The 24,682-nt window shown below is 41.4% G+C and overlaps 1 protein-coding gene across 1 annotated transcript in view; it reads right to left on the bottom strand.

Annotated features, from left to right (window-relative positions):
* The window catches only part of SWAP70 (switching B cell complex subunit SWAP70), a 55,054-nt gene that overhangs the window by 4,152 nt on the left and 26,220 nt on the right, over positions 1-24,682 (bottom strand). Inside the window, exons 4-11 of the mRNA XM_007057117.4 lie at positions 20,125-20,349; positions 15,433-15,579; positions 14,867-14,975; positions 13,798-13,979; positions 6,992-7,099; positions 4,760-4,926; positions 3,571-3,769; positions 417-513 (exon numbers count right to left, since the gene is read on the bottom strand). Of these exons, the coding sequence (XP_007057179.1) occupies positions 417-513; positions 3,571-3,769; positions 4,760-4,926; positions 6,992-7,099; positions 13,798-13,979; positions 14,867-14,975; positions 15,433-15,579; positions 20,125-20,349 (1,234 nt within the window). The remainder of the gene's footprint in view (positions 1-416; positions 514-3,570; positions 3,770-4,759; positions 4,927-6,991; positions 7,100-13,797; positions 13,980-14,866; positions 14,976-15,432; positions 15,580-20,124; positions 20,350-24,682) is intronic.

The following is a 24,682-nucleotide window of genomic DNA, read 5'->3' as shown; positions in this document are numbered from 1 at the left end:
GGAGCTGGCAGGGAGATCAGATGGCTTTCAGGCTGTCAATCCTGACAGTACCCTTCTAATACTTCATATTGACACTGTTTACTTGGCTCCGCAGCAAAGAAATGGAGGATAACGTGAAACTGTGGTATAATCTTTGTTCTCAAAATCATTTAAAGATTTTGCACAATCCACTCCAATTTCTCAATGCACTATATGTTGAGTCTGAAAACCACAGCCCCCAGATTCTGCAGGGTCCCTCTTTACTCAGTGTGCTTATTTTAAAATGTGGTATTTGCGGGCGGCAGGGATACCTGATGAGCTGAAGGGAAAGGCTACCCTGGGGGATAAGTCAGGCAGGAGCTCCAAGTCCTTTCTTGGACACATCATAAAGGCACAATGAGCTCTGTTAATTTGTATTTTCTGTACTGATTACGCACCTGGTTCTATTAATCGAATTAATCCTTCATGATGAGCTACTTTATCTTTCCAGCTCTTGGTCTTGTTAGCTGCCAGTTCCAACTTCTTTTTGACTCCCTGAAACAAGATGCAGCACGTTTAAAAATATTAAAAGGCTCTGGCCTATTCCAGATACAACACACAAAATATACAGGAAGATGAAACTCTCTTTCAAACCTCCCCTTTCAGAGACTGATTACCTCCCACAAAAGCCAGTTAAAACATCCTTTGTCGTCAGTTCAACTAGGACCACTCACTTTTTGAGAACAATTCTTTACCAGTCAACTCAATTAGTCTCAAGTCAGAGTCTTTAGCTAGGGAGAGAGAGAGATCATTAAAGCTAATAAACAGTACTCCATCCTCATCCTCCTTGACCTGTCAGCTGCCTTTGACACAGTCAACCAGGCTCATCTTGAAATTTTGTCCTCCTTTGGCTTCCATGACCCTGTCTTGCTTCTCCTCCCACCTCACTAATTGCTCTTCCAATTTGTCCTTTGCTTCTGGGGATCCTCCTCATCCTCTCCACAGGGCGTTGTCCTTGGTCTCCTTCTCTTCTCCCCTTACACCTTATCTCTGAGTAATCCTACCTGCAAACAAATTCAACTACCAACTCTGTGCCACAATTCACAGATCTGCCTTACTGCTCCAGACCTGTCTCCTCTCCAAACTGACGTCTCAGCCTCTCTCCCCGACATCTCCTCATGGATGTCGAGCTTGAGCTGATGACTGAATATGGTTAAAACAGAGCTCTTAATATTCCCCCTCCCCAACCAAGAGCTCCTTGCCACCTCTTTTCTCTATCACTTTGGAGACAACAGCACCACCCTGCATGCCCACAGCCTGGACATTATCTTCAATTCACACCTCTGTCTAGGTCTTCACATCTGGGCTATGTCTAAATCTTGCTGATTATTTTTTCTGCTTAACATTGCTCTCTTATGCCCTTTCCTATCCATCCATGCCACCACCTCATGTCTTGATTACTACCACATCCTTCTCTCTTGCCTGGACAAATGCAATCTTGCCCCACTCATATCCATTCAGAATGTTGCAGCAAAGATAATTTCCTAGCCTGTTATTCTGCCCACATCACCCTTCTCTTTATGTACCTCCAGTGGCTCCCTGTTATCTATCACACCAAACATAATCTGCTTTTCTTCACTTTCCAAGCCCTTCACAGCCTATCCCCATTTGCTATCGAGCTGTCAGCACCGGCCTCTGGTCAGCCCATGATGCCAGCCAGCCTCCACTGCCTACATGCTGAATTTCAAACAAGCATCTTTGTACTTTCACCCATGCTACTCCTCACGCTGGAGAGGAGCTCCACATAAACACGTGCAAAGCCATCTTGTTATCCACCTTTGCATAATGCCTACAAAGAAACTTGACAATATGCCAAGACCACTGCTTAGCATGCTGACCACGTATACCTCGTTATGTCCTTGTACTCCCCCATATGTCTGTGTCTCCATTTATAATCCTTACATCTTATCCTTAGAGGGTAAGCTTTTTGGAGGGTGGAGGGGGGTGTGGACCATTTTTTTGTTGTTTGTACAGTGTGCACAGCACAGTGAGGTCCTGGTTCATGACTAAAGCTCACAGGGATTACAGTGAAGTACATAACAAAATATTTTAGTCTAGCCTATAATGCTGTCAATTGGGGGAACGGAGTTTAGAAAGATATTCTGCACTAGCAGAGGTAGGACTGAAGTGACACTTGCACGGCGAACAATTTCCACGGAGCAAGAGGTTTCTGTTTGTGGGCTAAGACCATTACTGAATGGCGATGCCCCTGAGAGTCCATCGTACACTAATCAGTAACTTCATAGAGTGACACTCTGTGAGGAGAGTGTTCGTCTTGGGCACATGCAAGGCAGCTCAAGCATCCTGGAACGTTTGTCAGGGTATTGGGGGAACATGAACAAATTGAGAGCACCAGAATGAGTGGGTGAAATGGAAGCCTAAAGACCTAGCCTTCCTTCCTCTAATCTCAGCTGGCCTTTTGAATCAATGCCAGACAATTCGTAGAGGCCCAATTTGTAAAGGAAAGGTCAGACTATGTAATCAGAAATCTGAATATTTAAAGAAACCTTGTTAAATATTTAAAATATTTGCTAACTTTAAAAAAAGTAACAAGTAGCTTAAAGTTTAGAGTTGTTAGATTTAAATCTGGTTTTGGCAGGCTGCTAGTTGGAGTAGGAACGTGGTTTTGTTTATGGATGTACATACATGTGCATGTGTAATCAAAGATGGCTCAAGTGTTATCAGAAAATCAAGCAACTCCCATGGCAATGTCACACTTAGCCCCAATTATGTAAATCTAAGAGATCCTTGGAAATTACCTGTTCAAGATATTGCACTTCTTAATTTCACTTTCCTCTCATGAGGAAACTTCAACCCCCCAGAACAATTCGATGTTCTGTAACATTCCCAGACACAACTGGGTATGGCTGAGGTATAATCACAATAAGCGGATCAGAACCACTTCGTCTTTGCCTCTGAATGTCCTGGCTTGCCTGGTTTAATGTTAATGTGTTCCTTGCAGCGCCATCAAGAAAGCAAGTTGGCCTGAGAATCAAGCCATTGTGTGTCACCCAACTATGCACAGAAAGGCCAGTTCTAGGGGTCAGAGGACAATCCAGTCCCCGTAATCATTACTTGTCATCCTCTGACTGCTGATGGGGCTCTCGATTAGTGCTAGCTGTGCTGGTGGTTCGTGCAATATCGACACTTATCCTGGGGAACTGGACTGAAGCTCTCGCATGAGAGGCAGGATGGTCCTTGTTAGCCTGGGAGTCAGGAGACATGGGTTCAATTCCCTGCTCTGTGTGACATTGGGCCTCAGTTCCCCATCCATACAATGGGAATAAAAGCAGTTCCCTTTTTCATAGAAAGGATAAATACATCAAAGATTATGAAGTCTAAGTTGTGAAGTGAAGGGGCCATAACATGCACCATAGAGGCCACTGAAAAAGCTGGAGATAACTTCTTGTCTTGGGCTGGATTCAAATGCATACACATGAATTAAAAAGGCACAATATCCCATTACCAACCCCTAAATTTGTTTTAATTTGGCTCTCATTGAGCACCTTGCATTAGGCAGATTAGGAACACAGATGGCATAAAGTAATTTACCTCATACTGTTCAAGTGCCTGCTTCCTTTCTAGTTCAAGCTGTTCCAATTGTTGCATAGCAACTTGAAGAGCACGTTCCTTTATGATCCTCTGGGTCTCTAACTCTTGCTTCTCTGCTTCTGTCATCAGAATGGTCTGCTGCTGCTGCAAGTGCCATTTTTCCAGATCAGCTCTCTTTGCTGACTCTTCCTCCAGTAACCTAGAGAGGAGATTGTGATGACTGCAGCACTGTATTTGAAAACTACGTCTAATCCATTATCTAGCACATATGTGCTAACAAGCACGGCGATCAAGCACATTACTTTCTGATGATTAACTTGGAAAGCACGGGAAAGGGAGGAGTTTTTACAAACATTAGAACCCATACCAGTCACTCAAGAGCACAAACAATGCAATCACAAAAAATGCTGTTCAGGGAGTTATTTCAGCCTGTAGTGTAACTACCCAACACTAAGAAACCACACGAAAAACAGGCACATAAAGTTGTCACTAGCAGGGAGGATTGAAATCCACAGTAGAAAATGAAAGTGCAGCCCATTATCAGCATGAAATTAATTTGGGATAAAATACAAGTTGATATGAAAATTGGATAATTATTGCTTTGTGAAAACATGTAATAGTAAAATAGTACACATGCAGGCCTCCATTTTCAGAAGTGACTTGACATTGTTGGTGCCAAAGTGGACACACACGAAAAGGGGCCTGATTGTCTGAAAGTGCAGAGCACCACACCTGAAAGTCAGGCCTCTTTACTGTGTCATGTTGGGAACCCAAAAACTGAGACAGCCAAAAGCATTAGTCACTTTTGAATGTTTAGGCCTTAGAGACAAGTGTCCAATACTCAAACATCCAAATCTATTCTATACCCCCAATGTGTCTACTACATTCAGCTTTGATATCTTAATAAAGATCACTACGATTATTAATCACTACTATGTATTTGTAATTTCCTCACGCTTATAGTATCTGAGAGAGCCCAGTGGATAGCAGCACCTCAATCCCTCACCTCACCCCTAAGCCTCCTCTCGGATATCCTAGAATCAGAGAAATGCAGGGCTGGAAGGGATCTCAGGAGGTCATCAAGTCCAGTCCCCTGCACTGAGGCAGGACAAAGTAAACCTAGACCATGCCTGTCAGGAATGGTTTTATCGATTTACTTCCACTGCTACCACAAGACTAAAAACCACACCTGGCTTGAAGTTTCCTTACGGTCTCTTCATCTTGACGTGCCTGTTTCTCATCCTCCAAGGCTTCCTGTAGCTCTTTATACATTTCTTCGAGTTCACATACTCTCTGCAAATACTGTTTAAGTTCAGACGATTTCTGAGCAACCTGCTCTTCCATTTGCTGTCTTACCTGACAACATAAAGTGAAGACACACCTTAGCTCAGTATCCCCGTGACAGTAGTGGGCTTTTCTTTGCCCAGGATGGAGCCCTCAAAGATCTTCCATTTTCAGAGAGAGAACCTTTTCACTATACTTGCCAAGTTTCCCACCTCAAGCAGGATTCTCACATGCAGCTCACTTCCCCAGCTCCTCTGCTTGTACTCTTCCCAGGATGCTTACCTTCTCTACCCTCTGTGCTGTCCACACAGCAGGATGTCGTAGTTACACTTAGGCCTGGTCTACACCCAGAGTTGTAGCTTCATAACTAACGGTGTGGTTTCATATTGGCTTAGTTAAATTGCTACAACTTTGTGGGGATGCTCTTAGAGTGGTTTAAGCCTGGCTCAGGTCAGGCAAGTTATAGGCACAAGCTAAATGACTGGAACCAGTATTATACAGACAAAAGAGTCCACATACAATTTTAAACTAGTTCAACAGCAGTGTGTAGACAACCCCTTAGTAAATTTCACACTGTGAAGTCCAGAGTGGTAGGCAGTGAATAGTGGTGCAGTGGCAGTTGTGGGTATGGGAGTGCATGTGGGGCTGGAAAAGCAGAGAAATCAAAGGAGCAGAGAGAAAGCCACAGCAAAGGGTGTTGGCTATGCAGAGAAAGCGGAAGAACTATGGAAATCAAGGAAAGAAACAAAGACGACAACTGCCTGCCACTCCTCCAGCCATGCCAAACTAATGGGAATGCTCCACACCCCCTCTCTTTCAGATCTCTCAATCGCTCTTTTAACACATGGCCAGAGCACGGAACCAAGCACAATTGACAGAACTGCTGCACAGCTGTTCCTCTGCTGGGCTCCCCATTCTCACCATGTGTCATGCAGAGCTGGAAGCTATGGTCATTGGACAGTCTGGGAAGAAGAAAGTACCAGCTGTAGAAGGCTGTCTCACCCCTTTAGCAAGGTGAAAGGCTGAGGGAAGAGAGCAATGGAGGTAAAGCAGGAGACAAACATCTAAGTTTCCCTCCAGTCACTGTTTGAAACTTAGCTACTATGTCTTACTCTTGGCACCAAGCCATGACCCTGAACCTCATTGCTGAAGACCAGGTAGGACATGCTTCAATGCTCATTACGGTCATTCCTTAACCAGCTAAGGGGGCTTGGTTTTGACTACCATAAAGGCATTTCCTCTCCTGCAGCTATTAAGCATGCTGCTTCCACAACTATCTCAAGCCTCTGTTGCTCCAGCAAACAAGATCATTTTCCAGAACGGAGCCCACCCCCTCCCACGTGCACGGCCATCCCATCACTGGATTAGCACAGTAGCTTTATGCCCCAAGACTTTATGCAAAGAAGCATCTGAGTGACAATCAACACTTGTCCTTTATTTTCAGTGGATAACTTTAGTAATATAACCTTTTATTCAAGACAAAGCCCCAATGAAAAATTATGATAAAATTCGTCCTGGGATCTGATTTACTAACTGCGAGCCAGCATTACAAGGCTGCGATGTAAGACATGTTGCTTCTAAAGTTTAATAGGTAGATATGTGCTATGTAATAATTAGGGCTTTAGGGATAGCAGATGTATTTTAAGGAAAGCAGCATGGAATTAGGAAAGCTGGGTTCTGTACTAACTTTGCCACTGACTCATTTTTGTGACCTTTAACAAGGAACCTCTGTCAGCCATGGGTTCCTCATCTAAACTTTTGAGAGCTACAGCTAAAACTACAATATAAGTGCTAAGCACTATTATCTTTATAATCTATGCACACACAAAGCTCTTAAAATTCTATTTTAATAAAATTATTTAGAATTAAGAATAGAATTGACTGTTTAAAGCACAAAGAAACACACTTTTCTCTCAACTACTACAATTCATGTTGTCCCAGAATTGTACAAACATCATCAATCTGTAGATGATTATTCAAAATGAATGCACCGCAAATAAGGATACAGTACATCTACTCTGGTATGCCACCATTTAAAACATGTTTGGAATCCATTCAGCAAAAGCCTATGATTGTCATGGTGGAAACACAGCTCACTGAGGAAATTCAAAATGTTTTTGACTATCCCAACACTCACCATTTTCTCTCTCGCTAGCTCCAGACTGAATCGGTCTTGCAGTTCCATTTGAGTCTGAAGACGTTTCTTCTCTTCTACTGCAGCTCGAGCAGCTGCTTCTTCCAGTTGCTGTACAAAGAAAAACACCATGTAAAAGAGTGTAAGAGACAGTTATCTCACACCTGCATGGATTACATGCTAACCAAAGACTGACCAGAAGTGGTTCACTGACCTTCAGTCAGTCTGTTTACCTGGTACCATCCATGAAACCTCCTCCCATCCAATCTCACGTACTAGATGGAAACAACGTTCTCAGCTCCCATTCATACAAATGGGCATCTCACTCAAAAAACTGTGGGTGGCACTACAGTTAGTCGGGAATTTTTTCAAATTAATTTTTTTGTAAATGCCAATTCATCAGCACCAAAACTGTTTGCACGAAAAGGTGAGTTTTCAGAATTGTCCAAATGCCTCACTTCAAAACAAAAAAGTTGTTTTTCACTTCAAAATGGCTTCCTGTTTTTAAAATTTAATTTATAGTTTAAAAAAATTTAGATAAAAACTGAAATGAATTATTTCTATTAACCTAATCCAAAAACGTTGCCAGTTTTTGGTTCATAAAAATTTACGATTTTTTGGTCCTAAAATGAATTCTTGAAAATTCTCACCAGGTGGGAAACTCATTTCCTACCCAGCTCTGGGCAAACCTATGCAGATTCCTGCAATAGCGACTGCATGTATGGGGACTGAACAACAGCCAGCAGTGAGTGAGTGGACAACAGGAGTACAACACACTTCTTGTGATTTTACAGATATTAACAGGTTGTGTCTGTTTTATAATCAATTTTCCAATAATTAACAACTGACTGAGAAGCAGAGAGTTATCTTTGGGCCCATATGCATTCCCCAAAATATCACCCTGATCTAAAATTCTACATAATTGAATGAATTTGCCCTGCAATTTGACCTGTGGGACCAAAAGTCAGTGACAACAGAGCAAATGAGAGGGAAAATCCAAAAATCTAGATTTCAGAGTTGAGTGAATGATGAGGTCACGAGGCTGGCAAGACAGTTCCTCCTGGCTGCTGCTAATACCCAGGCATAGAGGAAGAGGACAGGAGGTCACAGGCTTTGTGCAGGGTGGGAAGCCTCGGACTCAACCCTCTGCACACTTGGCTGCAGTGGATGCTTTGAGGGAGGAGCTCTAAGGGCCTGAGGATTTCCACACAGCACCTGACAAAGCCAAAGTTGTCTCAGAGGATAAGAAAATGTTTTTTTTCTATGAGATAATTAAACATAATGGAGTATAACAGCAAAAAAATGAAAATGATCTATGCAATTTGACTGTGTCCCATTAACATCCACATGATTACCCACAAGGTTGTATCATACAGGGTTGATAAGAATGGAGCCAATAACCATCACTTGAAATTATAAAGGAAAAGATAATAGTGAGACATGGTCAGAGCAAAGGACTGAGAGACAAAAGACACTAGAATCGAGTGCCAAGTCTGACCCTAGCACCCTCTACAGCCTTTGGCAAGTCTCTTCACCTCTCTGCATCTCTGTTCCACAAATGTGGATGATAATCTCTGATCTCGTCACAAGGTTTGTGCATGGATTAGTATTTGTAAAATGCTCGGACAGTGCTGTACAAGCAATAGTCAGAAATTTCGCACCACTTCTTTTAAAAGCAAAAATAATTCCTTCAAATGAGCTAATTCACACATTACCCCTCTTTTGGAAACCCATCTGTATCTTGAGATACTAACATCTTACCAAAGTAAGAATATTTTATTGACATTTTAGGCTGGGATACTCAAATGTGCCGAAGGGGGTTAGGGCCCCATCACCTTTCAGTGGGAGATGGACACCTACCTCTTCTACTGTCTTTTGAAAATCCCAAATTTGAACTGCTACTCTACTTCCTCTTTCTCCCCCGCAGCTTCACTAACTCAACACCTGCTCTGTTTAAAATGCGTATCTTGGCAGCTTTAATAGCTTTCATTTCTTTGCAAGCCAGCAACAAACACAAGTAACTGACAAAAACCATCAGGCTGACCAGCACTGAAGCAATAAGAGGGAAAAAAAGAATAACTTTGGTATTAAATAGTACAAGAGAAGTTTGGTGTTAGGTTTAGTTCCCAAATGTAGGTGTTTTACAACAGTGTCTTTGAAGGTGTTCTGGAGGAATGGGAGCAACATCTTAAAAACATCCAAATCTGATATGCTAATTTAAGGGCACTTTACGCATTCACTACCCCCCCCCCCTTTTTAAGATAAATGAACATAAAGGAGCACCAATATGAATGTAGGGGCCAAATACAAATCAGATTTATAAAAACTGGAATCTAAGATCATAATTTTTCAAGTGTCTGCACCAGCTAAACCCTGCATCCATGTGGATCTCTGCAGACATCTGGGGGCTCCAGATGGACAAGCTCCACCATGCCAAGTCACTTGAACGATCGGATCCTATTCCTGCTGCTATTGATTTAGGATAGATACTTTTTCATTGAGCTTTCTGTCCCTCATGTCCAAGAACACCCCCGCACCAGACACTGCCTTCAAACAGGAAATATATGTACAATTATTCAGGTCTGGGGAAGTTATAGAAGGGCATTAGATATCAGAAAAGTTACTGAAGTAAACAAAGTATGTTGGGTGCTGTGTGAAACTTACGTCATGTGACCCAGACCACATGCTGGCCTTCTGCATCACTTAAGTCCCACTTATGACCACAAAACACAGACTTAGCAAGTTCATAGGCCTTGTGCTTGGCCTCATTATGGGGATAAAGTTCATCCTTTAATTAGATTAAGGGGAATCTCAAAATTCCATAAGAAAATGTTATTTTAGACAAATGTCAACAACTCACCCCCACTTCTAAAGATTTAGTGGCGCACAGGCCATTCTCAGAGTGCACTTTAGCTCTCCTTGAACTCATGCTGGCTCACAGCCTGATGCAAACTGAGCTCCAAGTTTTTCAGCACAATTCAGTTTCCTGGAATGTTTACGTAGCTTTTTCCATTAAAAGAATTTCCTAACTAATCAAAAGCTGCTAATTCTTCTACCCCAAATACACAACACTTTCATTTGGTGGAAATGCAGGAATTCATGTCTTAGCCTAACTTGTTCTCTTTTCACCCTCTAAGATGAAGGAATCATCCAGACCTATTTGAAAGGAGCTTCTTGCCTCAACACTCTTGCCAGCTGCCATCTCTGCTGCAAGATTCAGAGAAATCAGTTACAATTCAGTAAACACACAGCTTCTGTGAGAACAATCCCATGTTTCTTCCTCTTGCGCACCTGCTCCTCAAGTTATAGCAAACAGAAATCAACGCCCAGGATTTTTACTGCCTGGTAAGTTACACAAATGATACCAGTAGGGAGTACTAGATATGAGCTAAGGCAGGCATTGCATTTTGGCACATTATCCATGTTTAAAATTATGGCAAAAAGAACGAGGCATACTTGTGGCACCTTAGAGACTAACAAATTTATTTGGGCATAAGCTTTCATGGGCTAAAACCCATTTCATCAGATGCATGGAGTGGAAAATACAGTAGGAAGATATATATATAGAGAGAGAACATGAAAAGATGGGGGTTGCCATAGCAACTCCAACCAGACAAATCAATTAAGGTGGGCTATTATCAGCAGGAGAAAAAAACCTTTTGTAGTGATAATCAGGATGGCCCATTTCAAACAGCTGACAAGAAGGTATGAGTAACTAACTACAAAAGTTTTTTTTCTCCTGCTGATAATAGCCCACCTTAATTGATTTGTCTCATTAGAGTTGGTATGTCAACCCCCATCTTTTTATGTTCTCTATATGTATATATATATCTTCCTACTGTATTTTCCACTCCAAACATCTGATGAAGTGGGTTTTAGCCCAAGAAAGCTTATGCCCAAATATATCTGTTAGTCTCTAGGGTGCCACAAGTACTCCTTGTTCTTTTTGCTGATACAGACTAACATGGCTACCACTCTGAAACCTTTAAAATTATGGGGTAAGAATCAAATCAGAACAAGACCTTCTATTACCAGATTCAGAGCAAGGCAAGGAAACTAATACTCCATATCCCAGTATTACCAAACTGATGTGTTCAAAAATCAAGAATCAGGCTCACAAGAATTACAAGATTCTAAAAGTAATACATTTGGGTTCTTTTCATTTGCCTTCTAGTTTCTGTGCCTATAGCATGCACTCAGATCACATTTTTAGGCTTCTCTCCACAACCATGAGAGATGGAAATTCACTTTTTAAATGAAAGCTGAGATTCTAAAATATTCACATGATTCCAGGAGCTGAGACTTTAAAAACTCCAAATATGAGACTTATGATAAAGTCACAAGAATTGACAACAATGATATTCTACTAATACAGACAAGCTTAACTTTAAACACAATACTTAATGGGACTACTCACATGTTTAAAGTTAAACTTATCTATGTATTTGCAGGATCAGGGCCTCAGATTGCATACATGTAATGGATTCAAAGTCTGGGTGACTCTCTGCACTCTACATCTAGTCACTCTAGTTTACTTTATAATTGGATCTGATCTTGCTCTAAGAGCTTAAGAATAAGTAATAAATCAGATATTTTCTATTTATGAAGGTGCATGAGAAATGAGGCAAGCGTGCTCTAACTGGAAACACAAAACCAACTGAAATGTAGGACAAGGTTACGAGCAGACCAGTTCTGCTTTTCATGTTACATGGCTAAAGAATGTCATTTTAATAGCTTGCAACCACAGTGGGGCAAGGACCAAGTCTCCTTCCACACGTTGTATGGTATGGAACATACTGGCAGTACACAAATTACTAACAAATAATAAAAAAAAATAAAAAGTATATGTAGTTGGAGACGGTATGAGCCGGGGGAGGGGAGGAGTTAATAGGAGCATGAAGTGGAAAATGGAAGAACAATATAGCAGGAGCGAGGAAAGCACAGAACAGAAGATGGGGAGCCAAGAGCGTTTTGAATGGCTTAACTACTCATGAGTTGTGAATCCACAAGTGAGTTCATTTGATATATACAGGTCTTCCCAAAGGAGTGCCAATAAAACTATTATACCACACCCCACATTCCCTCCATGCTACACATCTTCTAGAAAACTACTTTAGACATATTTTGATTTTTTTAATCAGTACTATTTTTTAATCGCTGCCTGTGAAAGCCAGCTCTCAGAGGGAGAGAGGTTATGGCTAACACGTTTTTGAAACTTCTGAAAATGACCTAAAGTGAAGTTTATGTGTCATCATGAATTTAAGGTCTGTTGTCTCTGAATTGACCAGGGCTAGAGGAAAGTACTGTGTCCCATTAAGAAGATGGGAATCTCCCCTTTCTATTGGTATAAGACCTTTTTTCAGCACTGATGGATCATGAGATAATCAGACTGTAGGCCTATCACTAGTCCTGAAATGGCCAGTGTAGTTTTGGGACAGAAATGCCTTCTTTTCTGAGGAAACGTAGAACATATTTCTCTGGCATATTTAATTTTTTTAAACGGAAAAGGCAGCTGTCTCATTTTACAGCACAGGGTTTGAGATGTAAGGAAGTGATGCTGGCTCCTGACAGGAAGCACTCTAGGTAACAGCTGAGATGTGTTATGGCAAGTGGTGGGGTTGAAATCCAAGAATAACTCATGATATTTAAGGGAAAGTTCACTAGGTTTGTAAGTTTTGTCCAAAAACATTTAAATTACAAAACATTTTCTACAATGAAAACAGCGAGAGCTTTTGATACATGAATCTTAAATTAGGTAGAATGGATCTTTTAACTTTCACCAAGCCTCATAGGGGAGCAATCAGAAAGATGTGGGCAACTCTATTATCTGCAGTGATCAGCAAGTTAATAGCAAATAGTAATAGCAAATACATAATGCTCCTCAGTGCTGTTCATAGAACCTTCTGCCAAGCTTCCTTAATCCAAGTTTTACACATCTTTAGAGCTTTTCAGATACATGGATTTCTAAAGCTTTCTCCCAATATTCACACTCGAGCTGTCTGAATCTGTTGCTCTGCAAAGTCAATGCAAATTTTATGAGAAAACATGCATTTGAGCAACGTACATATGGTCAATACCTTTATCTGAGCTGTGAATCTGCCCAAAACTGCTTCAATCGGATTACAAACACACACAAGGATTCTGCAGCATATTTCAATACGTCTCTGGAAACTGAACTTTACACATACTGTTGGAAGTGTGCTGGGGCAGGATTTTTTCTTCTTTCTCAGTCCCTGCTACTCCACACCTATGCAACTTTAGCAATCCATTAAAACTAAGAAAACCCTAATGGAAACTCTGTTAAACTCCACCCTGCTCCTTTAGTTAATTAATTAAAAGGGCTAGATGCCCAGGCCATGGTGCAGCCCCTCTGAGATGCATCCATAGCACAAAGTGCTGTAAAGCTACCCTATGTGGACAGCTGGTGATTTCCCTTGCTCTACGCCTCTCTCTCCCTGACGTAGGGGGCACACCCAGAGCACTTTCTGTTCCTCCAGCAAAATGGCCTCTAGAGAGCTGTTGCAGACAGCACTAACTTAACTGGGGTCCAGCTCATTTGCCAGTAACTCCAGGTTGAAACAGCTGCATGCCTGCCTCCTTTCCCATCCCTTCTGCCCACCCAGCGTCCTGTGCTAAGCATAGCTCAACCTGACTCAGGGTGTCCTGACCCTGCACAAAAAGCACACACATGTATAAAACAGACTAATATTTCAAGAAACTCAATCTCAATCAAATTGAAACTTCTCTAGGCAAAATTCTGGTCTGATCAGTGCAATGTGAAAGCTTGAAGGCTAACAACATGCCCCCACCTTTCTCACTGTCTCCAATTCCTCCTGCTTGTTCTCATTGGCTATTTGGAGTTCTTTCATCTGCCGCTCCAATTCCTCTTCCTCAGCTTGCCGTTTCTGGCGTAATTCTTTCCGTTTCTGGCGCGCTTCCTTGTGAGGTGGAGGGCTGCCAACCCTCAGCAGGCTTACAGTGGTCTGAATGGCTGTAAAGGAGTCCATGTGATTGAAAGGAAATGCAACAATAAAAGAGAACTTCAGTTAGGAGAAATGCTAAGACTCTCTGGATAGCCCGGGTGGGTGAGAAACAGCTACTCTGTTATTGCACACAACTCTCTCTCGTCATCCCCACTCTCTCTTATTAAGTTAACTAATAACATGAAAAAAGTAAGCGTGCTGGCTTTCTACACATTGCAATATCATCTGTATCCCAAAGAGAGGAATGTCCAGTAGTTTCAATAATACCCTAACCGATTATTCCATACCCAGTGTCAATTTCTGGTGGTGCATTGGCAAGATTAAGATGGTGTGAATGTAAATTGTTGTAAGAGAGAAAGCCTTAGGAAACGACAACCAATTGCAAATTTCTCTCCACATCCCTAGACAATTTTCTCAGTGTTTCTAATCCAGATAAGAATCCCTCTGTTTCTCAGGGGTACGTTGACTGATAGAACGTCAAAAATAGTTCCCTCACATTTCATTTTCTAGGGCCAGCATTTTATCTGGGCTGCACAAATAAAAATCATCTTTCATTGTGTGTTAGCCATCCCACAACATGCAGCAAATCAGTTACTGAAAGTGAACTGCTGGTAGGATCAAATTTATGAAAGCACTTCGGCACAGATTTTCAAACGGAACTAGTGATTTTGGGTGCCTCAATTTGACACCTTGAAGAGGCCCATTTTTCAGCATTTTGGTGCTTAGCTGGTTCTGAAAATCAGGCCCCTTTGAGATGTCTCAATTTGGGAACTCAAAGGGGAACCACCCCCAAATCACTAGTCACTTGTGAAAATCTTGTTCTTAAGCACATGCTTAAGTGCTTTGTGGAAGCAGGACCTTAACTCTCACATCACTAAGATTTAAGAGACTTTACCTTGAATCCACTCCTGCTTCTTCTTTTTATCAGAGGCACTAATCTCAAAGCTTTTATCTAAGCATTTGATAAGAAAAAGGCATTTCTTCCCATCTTTGTCAGGCAAGGACTGGAATGGAAAACAAAGTATTAGTTTCCAGTTAACCTAAATACCACACTGCAGTATCGCATTCCACCTATGCACCAATCAGTCACATGTACAGACTATGAAGGCCTACAACAGTAAAATATTTAATTTTAATATTTTATAGTTTGGGATATAAATGCCATTTTACATCGAGGTGCAAAACTGCTGTTCATGGAAAACTGAAACATTATAAAATTGTTAAGCTTTTACTGTTACTGCTTTCTACTCATGAACTTATTTGTACAAAATCCAATAGTTTCATTAAATGATCTTCATGAAAATAAAACCAAGAGAGAGACAGCCCAACAGAGTGATCCACTGATGCAAAAAGGAAAAAAACAGAACAAATACCCCACCATCACTGAACAGACACTGGGAGTCCACCACAAAAGATTATTTTAAAATTTCTATATTTAGAGGGAGTTGAATTTATTTTTACCTCTACAAAACAGTTTTCATCCAACACGATGTCTCCTTTTTTGTCTTTTAAATCTTCACTCGCGTAATATGAAATAATATTTGGTTTTAGCACAAACCAACGTTCTGTCCAATTTTTCCTTCTGTGACCTTTTTTCAACATATAACCCTGTAAAAAGGAATGACCCATTGAATTGTGTCCCCTCGATTGTACTGCTCTGCCTTTTACTTGTGTGCCCTAAGGTTATGGTCCAAGACCGATGAAGTAGACCAGGCCCTAAATGCTGATTCTTACACATTTCCGTTCCTCATAACTCCCAATTTCATGAACTAAGCAACAGGTGATGGAAGTAATTTGTGATTCCTTTTTCCCCGATTTGCAAATGGTAAAACCATCTTTAAAATAACGGAAATAATACTGCAATCTCTCCGGATTCTATTTGACAATATTTTACCACCACTCTTCCTTTTTTTTTTATTATTAATTATTATTGTTACTAGTGCTAGCACACAACTCTGCTGGACATGTCATACATGATGTCTAATGACAGAGATTTTATTAATTTAATCACATTGTGAAATGTCAACAACAAAAGATCTCCCCAGGGGTATATGTAGGGCCTGGAGCTAGATAGATATTCTAGCTAGATATTCCATCCCCTACTGTACACGTAACCCTGGGGATAAGAAAACTTCCACCTCCTGGAAGTGGTTCTTCCTGTCTCCTAAAATACCTTCTGCTGCCTTGCTCATCTAGCTGCACCCAAAAAAAGACCCAAAGCCTTTTTTAAAGGACTGATCCCAACGAGAGTGTGATAGAAACTTCAAATAGTGGGACTGAGAAAGGGAGAATGAAAACTATACTTCTGGCTAGTATACTATATTTGGGGAGCATAGGGCAAAATCCTGACCCCACTGAAGTCAATAGTTGTTTTCCCACTGATTTTGCTGGGGCCAAGATTTCACCCATACTATTTTAGTTTTCCTTACATTTTACTCAATCCAGTTTAAAAAAAAGAAAAACATTGTGTCTCCAAGGGCTTGTTTCTATGAACAGTTCGCTCACAGCAAGCTGGGTGTAAATCCAGCCTGCTCTAGCCTGCCATGCACTAACTGGCTGGGTGGACACTGCTCCGACACACTAAAAAGTGTTGCAGTGCACTTTGATCTACTGTAGTTTGTCACCACATAGATCAACGCCCACAATGACACTTTTAGCACCTGGTAGCAGTTCCGCCTGGCCAGTTAGTGGGCAGGCGAGATTTACACAGTAGTTTGCTGTGCACTAATATCCATACAGACATGCCCTAATACCTACCTTAATTATCATCATCAAGATTTCAAACTCCTCTTTCCTTCCTTTTACAATCCACGCTTTTTACAATCCACACACAGCGGGTGGACTTCATAAAGAACAATGAGTCTGATCGATTTGTCCTCAGCTGAACTGGAAGTGGAACTATTAGTGGGATCTTAGACCTAATTATTTAAATTTACTACAGACCTAACATCATGTAGGCCAGCAGTAAGGAAGTACTATTTGTGATATAATATTGGAATTTTTTACATATTTTTTCCCTTTTAGATAGCTCGTTAACTTTCTTTGGAAACGTATTTATATCCTTTGTCTCTTGGTGAGGAGGAGGAAGAACCAGGGGATGTGGCAGTCGTTCTTTGCTTAAACTGTGTTCAGTTTATGTGGAAAATAAATAAAATTGATCGAATCAAAGAAATACCACATTTCTCTTTGCTTTGAAGCAGAATGAGATGAGGATCACTTCCTTTTTCTTTTCTGTGCGGGAAGGAGGTCTAGAAGTACCCGATCCAAAACAGAGCTTGTATTTCACACAGAGGAAATATTAAAATGTCAAAGATGTAAAACTACAATTGTTCTAGCTACATATCTGTGATGGTGGAGTCCAATAGACTGGCCCCAGGATCCTAAGCATCTACATTTCACCTCCACACAGAAAGGACTCACCATAGCTGCCTTTCACCCAAGCCTTATTCTGGGCCATCACTTCCCTCTCTTATCAGTTCCAAATGTACCCAAGTATAGGGTGAGTGAAGAACTTAGTGTAGCCTTCCCCTAAGCTCTAATAATGCAATTAACACACCAGGTACAAATACTGCTGTTAGCAAATGAGAAAGACCAGTTCAAGCTCCCTATTGCCCAAGAACATCATAAACATGAGGCAGCAGCCATGAGATAGTTACACAGCTACATAGTGAATTCTTCCCAGGTTATGGAGAGAATTCCATCCCTCTCAATTTTCTATTAGTTCTCCATAGAAACCCTATTTACTCCTGCACAAGGGAGGAGAATTTGGCTCCAAGCAAAGTGGTGTGCCCCCCCATTCATCTCAATTAGCTGTTAACACTGAAATCTAATGATGAAAATATAATTAGATATATTAACTACTGAATTAACAATAATTTTAACAGAAGCACCCACCTACCGTGTTTTATCCAGTGTGGTTACAGCTCCACAGGAAAGAGGATGCATGTTGAAAGATGTAAATGATTGAATGTTCTATCAGACATTTGAATTTATTGGCTAGTCAATTTTTAAAAAAAAAAGCTAATTAAAAAAGTTATTTTGGGTACTACAGCTTCCCCCATTTCCCCTGCTAATTTCTGTAATCTCATTTTCCCAACTCTTATGTGCTTTGGGGTTTGTTTGGTTTTTTTGTCCTGTTGCCATTCTGTCAAGCAGGAGCCATTCAGCAGTGGGGTGGCTTCCCACATAGCAAGGGGCTCTTCCTCCTTTCCCTCAGAATCCTGGCTGAGTGTCTCTGCTCTGCCCTGCCAAGACTGCAGCCTCCCCTGCACCTTGTGCCAGTAGAGATCAGGTATCACCTGTCCCACAGCCAGGCAGGGAGCCCTCTGCATCTCGGCTGTAGTGGCCCCACTCACGCACTCACCAGCCAGGAGTGTGTGGGCAGTAATTGTTCAGCAGCAGGAGGGCCTCCCCTTCAGTTGGGGATTCATCTTCCTCTCTGCCGCCCTGGCTGGGGGGGTCTGTGCTCCAGTGGGCCAGGACCACAGCCTTCCACCCAGGTGTCTTGGGCTGCTTGGAGCACCCTGCAGTTCTGCTGTCCTCAGTGCCCCAATCCTAACCCCAGCCCTACGCCACCCTTACTTTCCCACAACTGTAAAAATAAAAAGTTAATATTTGCACACACAAAAAATAAAAATAAAAATCAATATTGTCAAATTTGCAACAACAAAAAATTTTATTCCATCAATACTACAATACGTCTGAATTAAAGTGTGAACTCCATTTTCCAAAAGACTGGTGACTGTCCAGAAGGGGAGGAGATTAGGTTATAACAAAACTTTTTTTAAAAGTCTTTTTAGAAGCAGGGAGACAACCCCAAACAAAGTCACAGTCACCAAGAGAGGAGACAGTCAAGACACTGCAGCAATGAGAGGCAGCACAGCATCAGATAGAAAGCATTTGAAACATCTAATGAAATCAGAGATTTCCTTTCAAATCTCAAGTAGATGGACTGAGCTGACGCCAATTATTATGTTCAATGGTATTAACAGAATGACTTAAAGTTTTGTCCTCAACAGTTCATCCCACCAACGAACAATAAGGAGTTAACAAAAACAGATGCTTTGCATTGTTCTTTGGCTATTTCGAAAGAACTTCCTGTGCCAAGATTTTCTGATAACTTCTTCTGAATGGATTTGGAAGGGCTGCCAAAAAAGACCTTTGCTTGCTTTCTTCGTAAGGAGAAACAATCAAAGACCACTAACAGTTCCCCATAAAGTACGTATGAGTGTGAATTAGAACCCTAGGTAAATGCAGTTTGCCTGAATAAAAACACTTCACTGGGGTTTTAAGGATTAATTTTTCCTATTAAAAATATACAGTCCTTTAAAGCCATTCTGGGACTTTCTGAAACATCTAGAACAACTGAGGAGTCCCCTGACCAAATGATAATCAATCCCTCTACAGGAACTCCAAATGAGCAGAAGGTTGACAGAAATATTCTATGAATTTTAAAATAGAACCATTACTTTTTAGTTTTGACTTCAGCTTCGTAAATCACTAATGCTCCATGTTCTGTTATGCAGAGTTAAATGGCATTTTATACACAATTTATAGGCTGTTTTAACTGCATCAATTTAGAAACAGATACAGTTAAATCGGTGCATCGCCCTTGTGTGAGCACAGTTATACTGATATATACCTATCAGAGCTTTTTTCTGTAAGTTAACTGCAAATTTCAATATATTAATACTTATATTTAATATATTAATATTTTAACATATTAAAGACTTACCACAAATTTAGGAATTAATAAATACAATTTTGCAGCTATTCTATTAGCTAATGAATTACTGGTATAAAGAGAGGTCATATTTTAAGTCAGAAACACAAGGGCCACTTTTCCTTCAGGTCCTAAGTATAACTCACCAAGGACAAGTATCTCCTTTGCAGTACTAGAAGGGGTTAAAGAAAACTTTTTACATAGCACAGCTTCCGTTTTACAAAATATATTCTTTTAAAAATAAACCACATTCACAAACTCCTAACAGAAACCAACTGTCAGAGCGCTAAGTAGACCCCCTCGAGCTTGTTCGCTGCCATCAGCTAAAGAAACTGTTATTCATGGCAGCAGAATTCATGGGCAAATGATCTCATGATCCAATAACTCATACATCCTACTATTTTCAAACATTCACTCCATGCAATTCTTACCTGTTTCAGTACATCTAATATGAGCTCATTAAAGACCTCATTAACTGCCATTGATACCGTCTGTCGGTCCATCCCTTTGCTAAACTGTCCACTTCCAATAAGCTCAATCAATTCCCATGCAGAAAGACCTTGATTGGCACCGAGGCTGTTCTTATTATGTTCAAACTGTTCTTGATGCGAGCCTGCCCCCATTGCTTCAGTGAGTTTTTTAAGTAAGTATTCAATCTGTACAGAAATAGAAGCAAAAATTATATCATTTTTAACAAAGAATTTACTCAAATGCTTACGAGCTCTAGGCCAAAATTTGCATGCCTAAAGTTAGGCTCTTAAATCCACATTTAGGCACCTAAAGATAAATGGCTTCATTTTCAAAGATTCCACGCTCCCACAGTTCTTATTTGCTTCAACAGGGTTTGTGTGTGCTCATCACCCCCAGAAAATCTGACTACTCATATTTAGAAGCCTAAATATGGATTTAGACTTCTAACTTCAGACACTCAGTTTGGGATTTCTGCCCACGAATGATACACATGGAAGTTATTCTTTAATAGCATCAAGATTATGCAGAATTAAATGTGAGAAAGAGGAAAGCTTCAAAAGCATTACAATTTTATAAAAGTAAACCAATAAAATATACCAGGAAAATTAAAGGAAATAGCTTGGATAAGGAAAGACATTAGCAATAGTCACATGCTAGTCACATGTCTGAGCCCTGACACCTCCCCCTCAAATCTGATATTATGATATCAGGACGGGCATAAAAATAATGAAGGTGAAGATGAAAAAGTATTCATTCCTAAAACAAATTCTCCTTTTCCTAATACTTTCCATATCATGTATCAGACAACTGTAACAACACTTCTACTGAGGTTAGTCAAGACTTAAATCTTGCTATCTATCTTATACCACTAATTGTACTTATTTAAAACTGAATCCATCCAGTAACTAAAAAACCCTACAAATCTTTAACCAATGCCAGTTTGTGAGTTCCTACTTCCACAATCATATCTATACAATAAAAATCACTGTTGTTGTCAGTTTCCTATGTCTGAAGATACACAACACTTTGATGTGATATAATTAGACTTCAAGGATGGTTTGGTCTAGTCCTGAAGACAGGCCAGGTTTGCCCAAGACAGCAGAGAAAGGCATAAAGGGAACAATGGTTTACTGTGTTTTTCCACCAGCTTCATGGCAAGACCACTATGTGCCATAGCCTTCCTGCCCCCCTAGTTGACTGGGGCAATGAAGCCAGAAAAAGCAAGGCATTTCCCTGTCAGCCAAAGTAAACCTGGGTAAAGGGAGCAAAGCCACAGTGATACACCATGGCCTGCCAGCCCCACCAAGAAGTTCCTGTGGAGACAAGGGGCAAATCAGCCTCTAAAATAGCTGACCCATCTTTCCGGTGACTATAAAAGCTAGCATATGAATCCTGCCTCTGGCCTCCATCCTAAGTCAGATGTTGCGCCAGCTCTCCCATGCCAAGGGCTTTAGAAGTGGTTCCTCTTAATTACTGAATTTCGTTGTGTGCAGAGCTGATGTTGCTGAAAGGGCACGTGATGGTCACAAGCTACAACAATGGCTTAGGGGTGGACACCATCGGACTGAGTCTTTCAAGGTACCTTTCAGATCCCCCTTTCAGTACACGCAGGATTACCTATTTTTTAGGCCTACTCTCCCTGGTAGACAGTCCTGCTGGAGGGTTGGAACAATTGTGTAAAGTAGACCAATTGTAGGTCAATTTTCAAAAAGTGACTTAGAACATCTCATGTTCAAAAGCGACAGGGTCCTCAGTGCCTCAAATGAAAGTCAAGGACATTAGGCTTCTAAGTCATTTGGACACTTGTGAAAATCTCCCCCCTCCATGCCATTGATGCTGTGCAACCTCCCTTACCCTAGTGCTTCTGAGAAAGCAGGAAGTAAGGTCATTTCTTCCATAGATTACAGAAAAGTCAGTTTGGGTCAAATGAGGCTTCACCATAGGCCAGCCTAACCTTTCAGCAAGAGTAACTGGACCACTTTTTGATTGGTGTATATAAAGGATTGAATTGGTAGGCTCTTCAGGGCCCATCACTGTCTCTCATCACAGGTTTGGGAGAAGGGGGATGAGGAAGTGTTTTTCAATACGTTCATCCTACAAGGACTACCAGGCCTCAAGAATCTGATGTTAGCCACAGTATATATGTTAATACTCTGGCCAATACGGCTTCTCTGGCTTCTTCTTGATGTGAACAAGCACCCTCCTTTCACCCAAGTCTGTGGCAAATAAATACAAAACACGTGCAAATCTGTGACAGAATATAACAAGTCTGACAAAGCAGTTAATTGCTGAATCTCAGAGAAGCGGGATTTTTACTGCTATTTCTGGAACACTGAGATTAGTTATTAAATAGTTTCCTTTTCAGTAATACTAAATAGTAATTAATGCTAAAAGAAAAATGAGGAAGTAAACTATAATCACTTTATTGTCTCAAAAAGAAAAACAAACATAAGAAAAAGTACCCAATTCATATGCTTCTGAGCTAATTGCTCAGGCATGCAGGAGTGAAATCAGGAAGGCCAAATCACACTTCGAGTTGCTGCTAGCAAGAGATTTTAAGAGTAACAAGAAGGGTTTCTTCAGGTATGTTAACAACAAGAAGAAAGTCAAGGGAAGTGTAGGCCCCTTACTGAATGAGGGAGACAACCTAGTGACAAGAGGATGTGGAAAAACCTAATGTACTCAATGCTTTTTTTGCCTCTGTCTTCACGAACAAGGTCAGCTCCCAGACTACTGCACTGGGCAGCACAGCATGGGGAGGAGGTGACCAGCCCTCTGTGGAGAAAGAAGTAATTCGGGACTATTTAGAAAAGCTGGACGAGCACAAGTCCATGGGGCCGGATGCGCTGCATCCGAGAGTGCTAAAGGAGTTGGCGGATGTGATTGCAGAGCCATTGGCCATTATCTTTGAAAACTCATGGTGATTGGGGGAGGTCCAGGACGACTGGAAAAAGGCTAATGTAGTGCCCATCTTTAAAAAAGGGAAGGAGGAGGATCTGGGGAACTACAGGCCAGTCAGCCTCACCTCAGTCCCTGGAAAAATCATGGAGCAGGTCCTCAAGGCATCAATTCTGAAGCACTTAGAGGAGAGGAAAGTGATCAGGAACAGTCAGCATGGATTCACCAAGTGCAAGTCATGCCTGACTAATCTAATTGCCTTCTATGACGAGATAACTGGCTCTGTGGATAAGGGGAAAGCAGTGGACATGTTATTCCTTGACTTTAGCAAAGCTTTTGACATAGTCTCCCACAGTATTCTTGCCAGCAAGTTAAAGAAGCATGGGCTGGATGGACTATAAGGGGGATAGAAAGCTGGATAGATTGTCGGGCTCAACGGGTAGTGATCAATGCTCCATGTCTAGTTGGCAGCCGGTATCAAGTGGAGTGCCCCAGGAGTCGGTCCTGGGGCCGGTTTTGTTCAATATCTTCATTAATGATCTGGAGGATGGTGTGGATTGCACCCTCAGCAAGTTTGCAGATGACAGTAAACTGGGAGGAGAAGTAGATACGCTGGAGGGTAGGAATAGGATACAGAGGGACCTAGACAAATTAGAGGATTGGCCAAAAGAAATATGATGAGGTTCAACAAGGACAAGTGCAGAGTCCTGCACTTATGACAGAAGAATCCCATGCACTGCTACAAACTAGGGACCAAATGGCTAGGCAGCAGTTCTGCAGAAAAGGACCTAGGGGTTACAGTGGTCAAGAAGCTGGATACGAGTCAACAGTGTGCCCTTGTTGCCAAGAAGACCAATGGCATTTTGGGATATATGAGGAGGAGCATTGCCAACAAATCGAGGGACATGATTGTTCCCCTCTATTCGACATTGGTGAGGCCTCATCTGGAGTACTGTGTCCAGTTTTGGGCCCCACACCACAAGAAGGATGTGAAAAAACTGGAAAACATCCAGCGGAGGGCAACAAAAATGATATGGGGACTGGAACACATGACTTATGAGGAGAGGCTGAGGGAACTGGGATTGTTTAGTCTGCGGAAGAGAAGAATGAGGGGGGGATTTGATAGCTGCTTTCAACTACGTGAAAGGGGGTTCCAAAGAGGATGGACCTAGACTGTTCTCAGTAGTAGCAGATGACAGAACGAGGAGTAATGATCTCAAGTTGCAGTGGGAGAGGTTTAAGTTGGATATTAGGAAAAGCTTTTTCACTAGGAGGGTGGTGAAGCACTGGAATGCGTTACCTAGGGAGGTGGTGGAATCTCCTTCCTTTGAAGTTTTTAAGGTCAGGCTTGACAAAGCCCTGGCTGGGATGATTTAGTTGGAGATTGGTCCTGCTTTGAGCAGGGGTTGGACTAGATGACCTCCTGAGATCCCTTCCAACCCTGATATTCTATGATTCTATGATAATTCTACATTCCTGTGATGTTTGCTTTTTGTAAGGACTTATTGTCCTCTTAAAGATTATTGTAAGCAAAGATGTATTTAGCCTTACAGGGCAGATGGCTTTAGGGGGGCAAAAAAGGTAAAGTATTTTTCACCTCTGTTTCCCTACACATAACTG

Source organism: Chelonia mydas, chromosome 6, assembly GCF_015237465.2.
Source record: "Chelonia mydas isolate rCheMyd1 chromosome 6, rCheMyd1.pri.v2, whole genome shotgun sequence".
Taxonomy (NCBI): Eukaryota; Metazoa; Chordata; order Testudines; family Cheloniidae; genus Chelonia; species Chelonia mydas.
The sequence above is the reverse complement of the archived record's forward strand: the minus strand, read 5'-3'. Positions and strand labels throughout refer to the sequence as shown.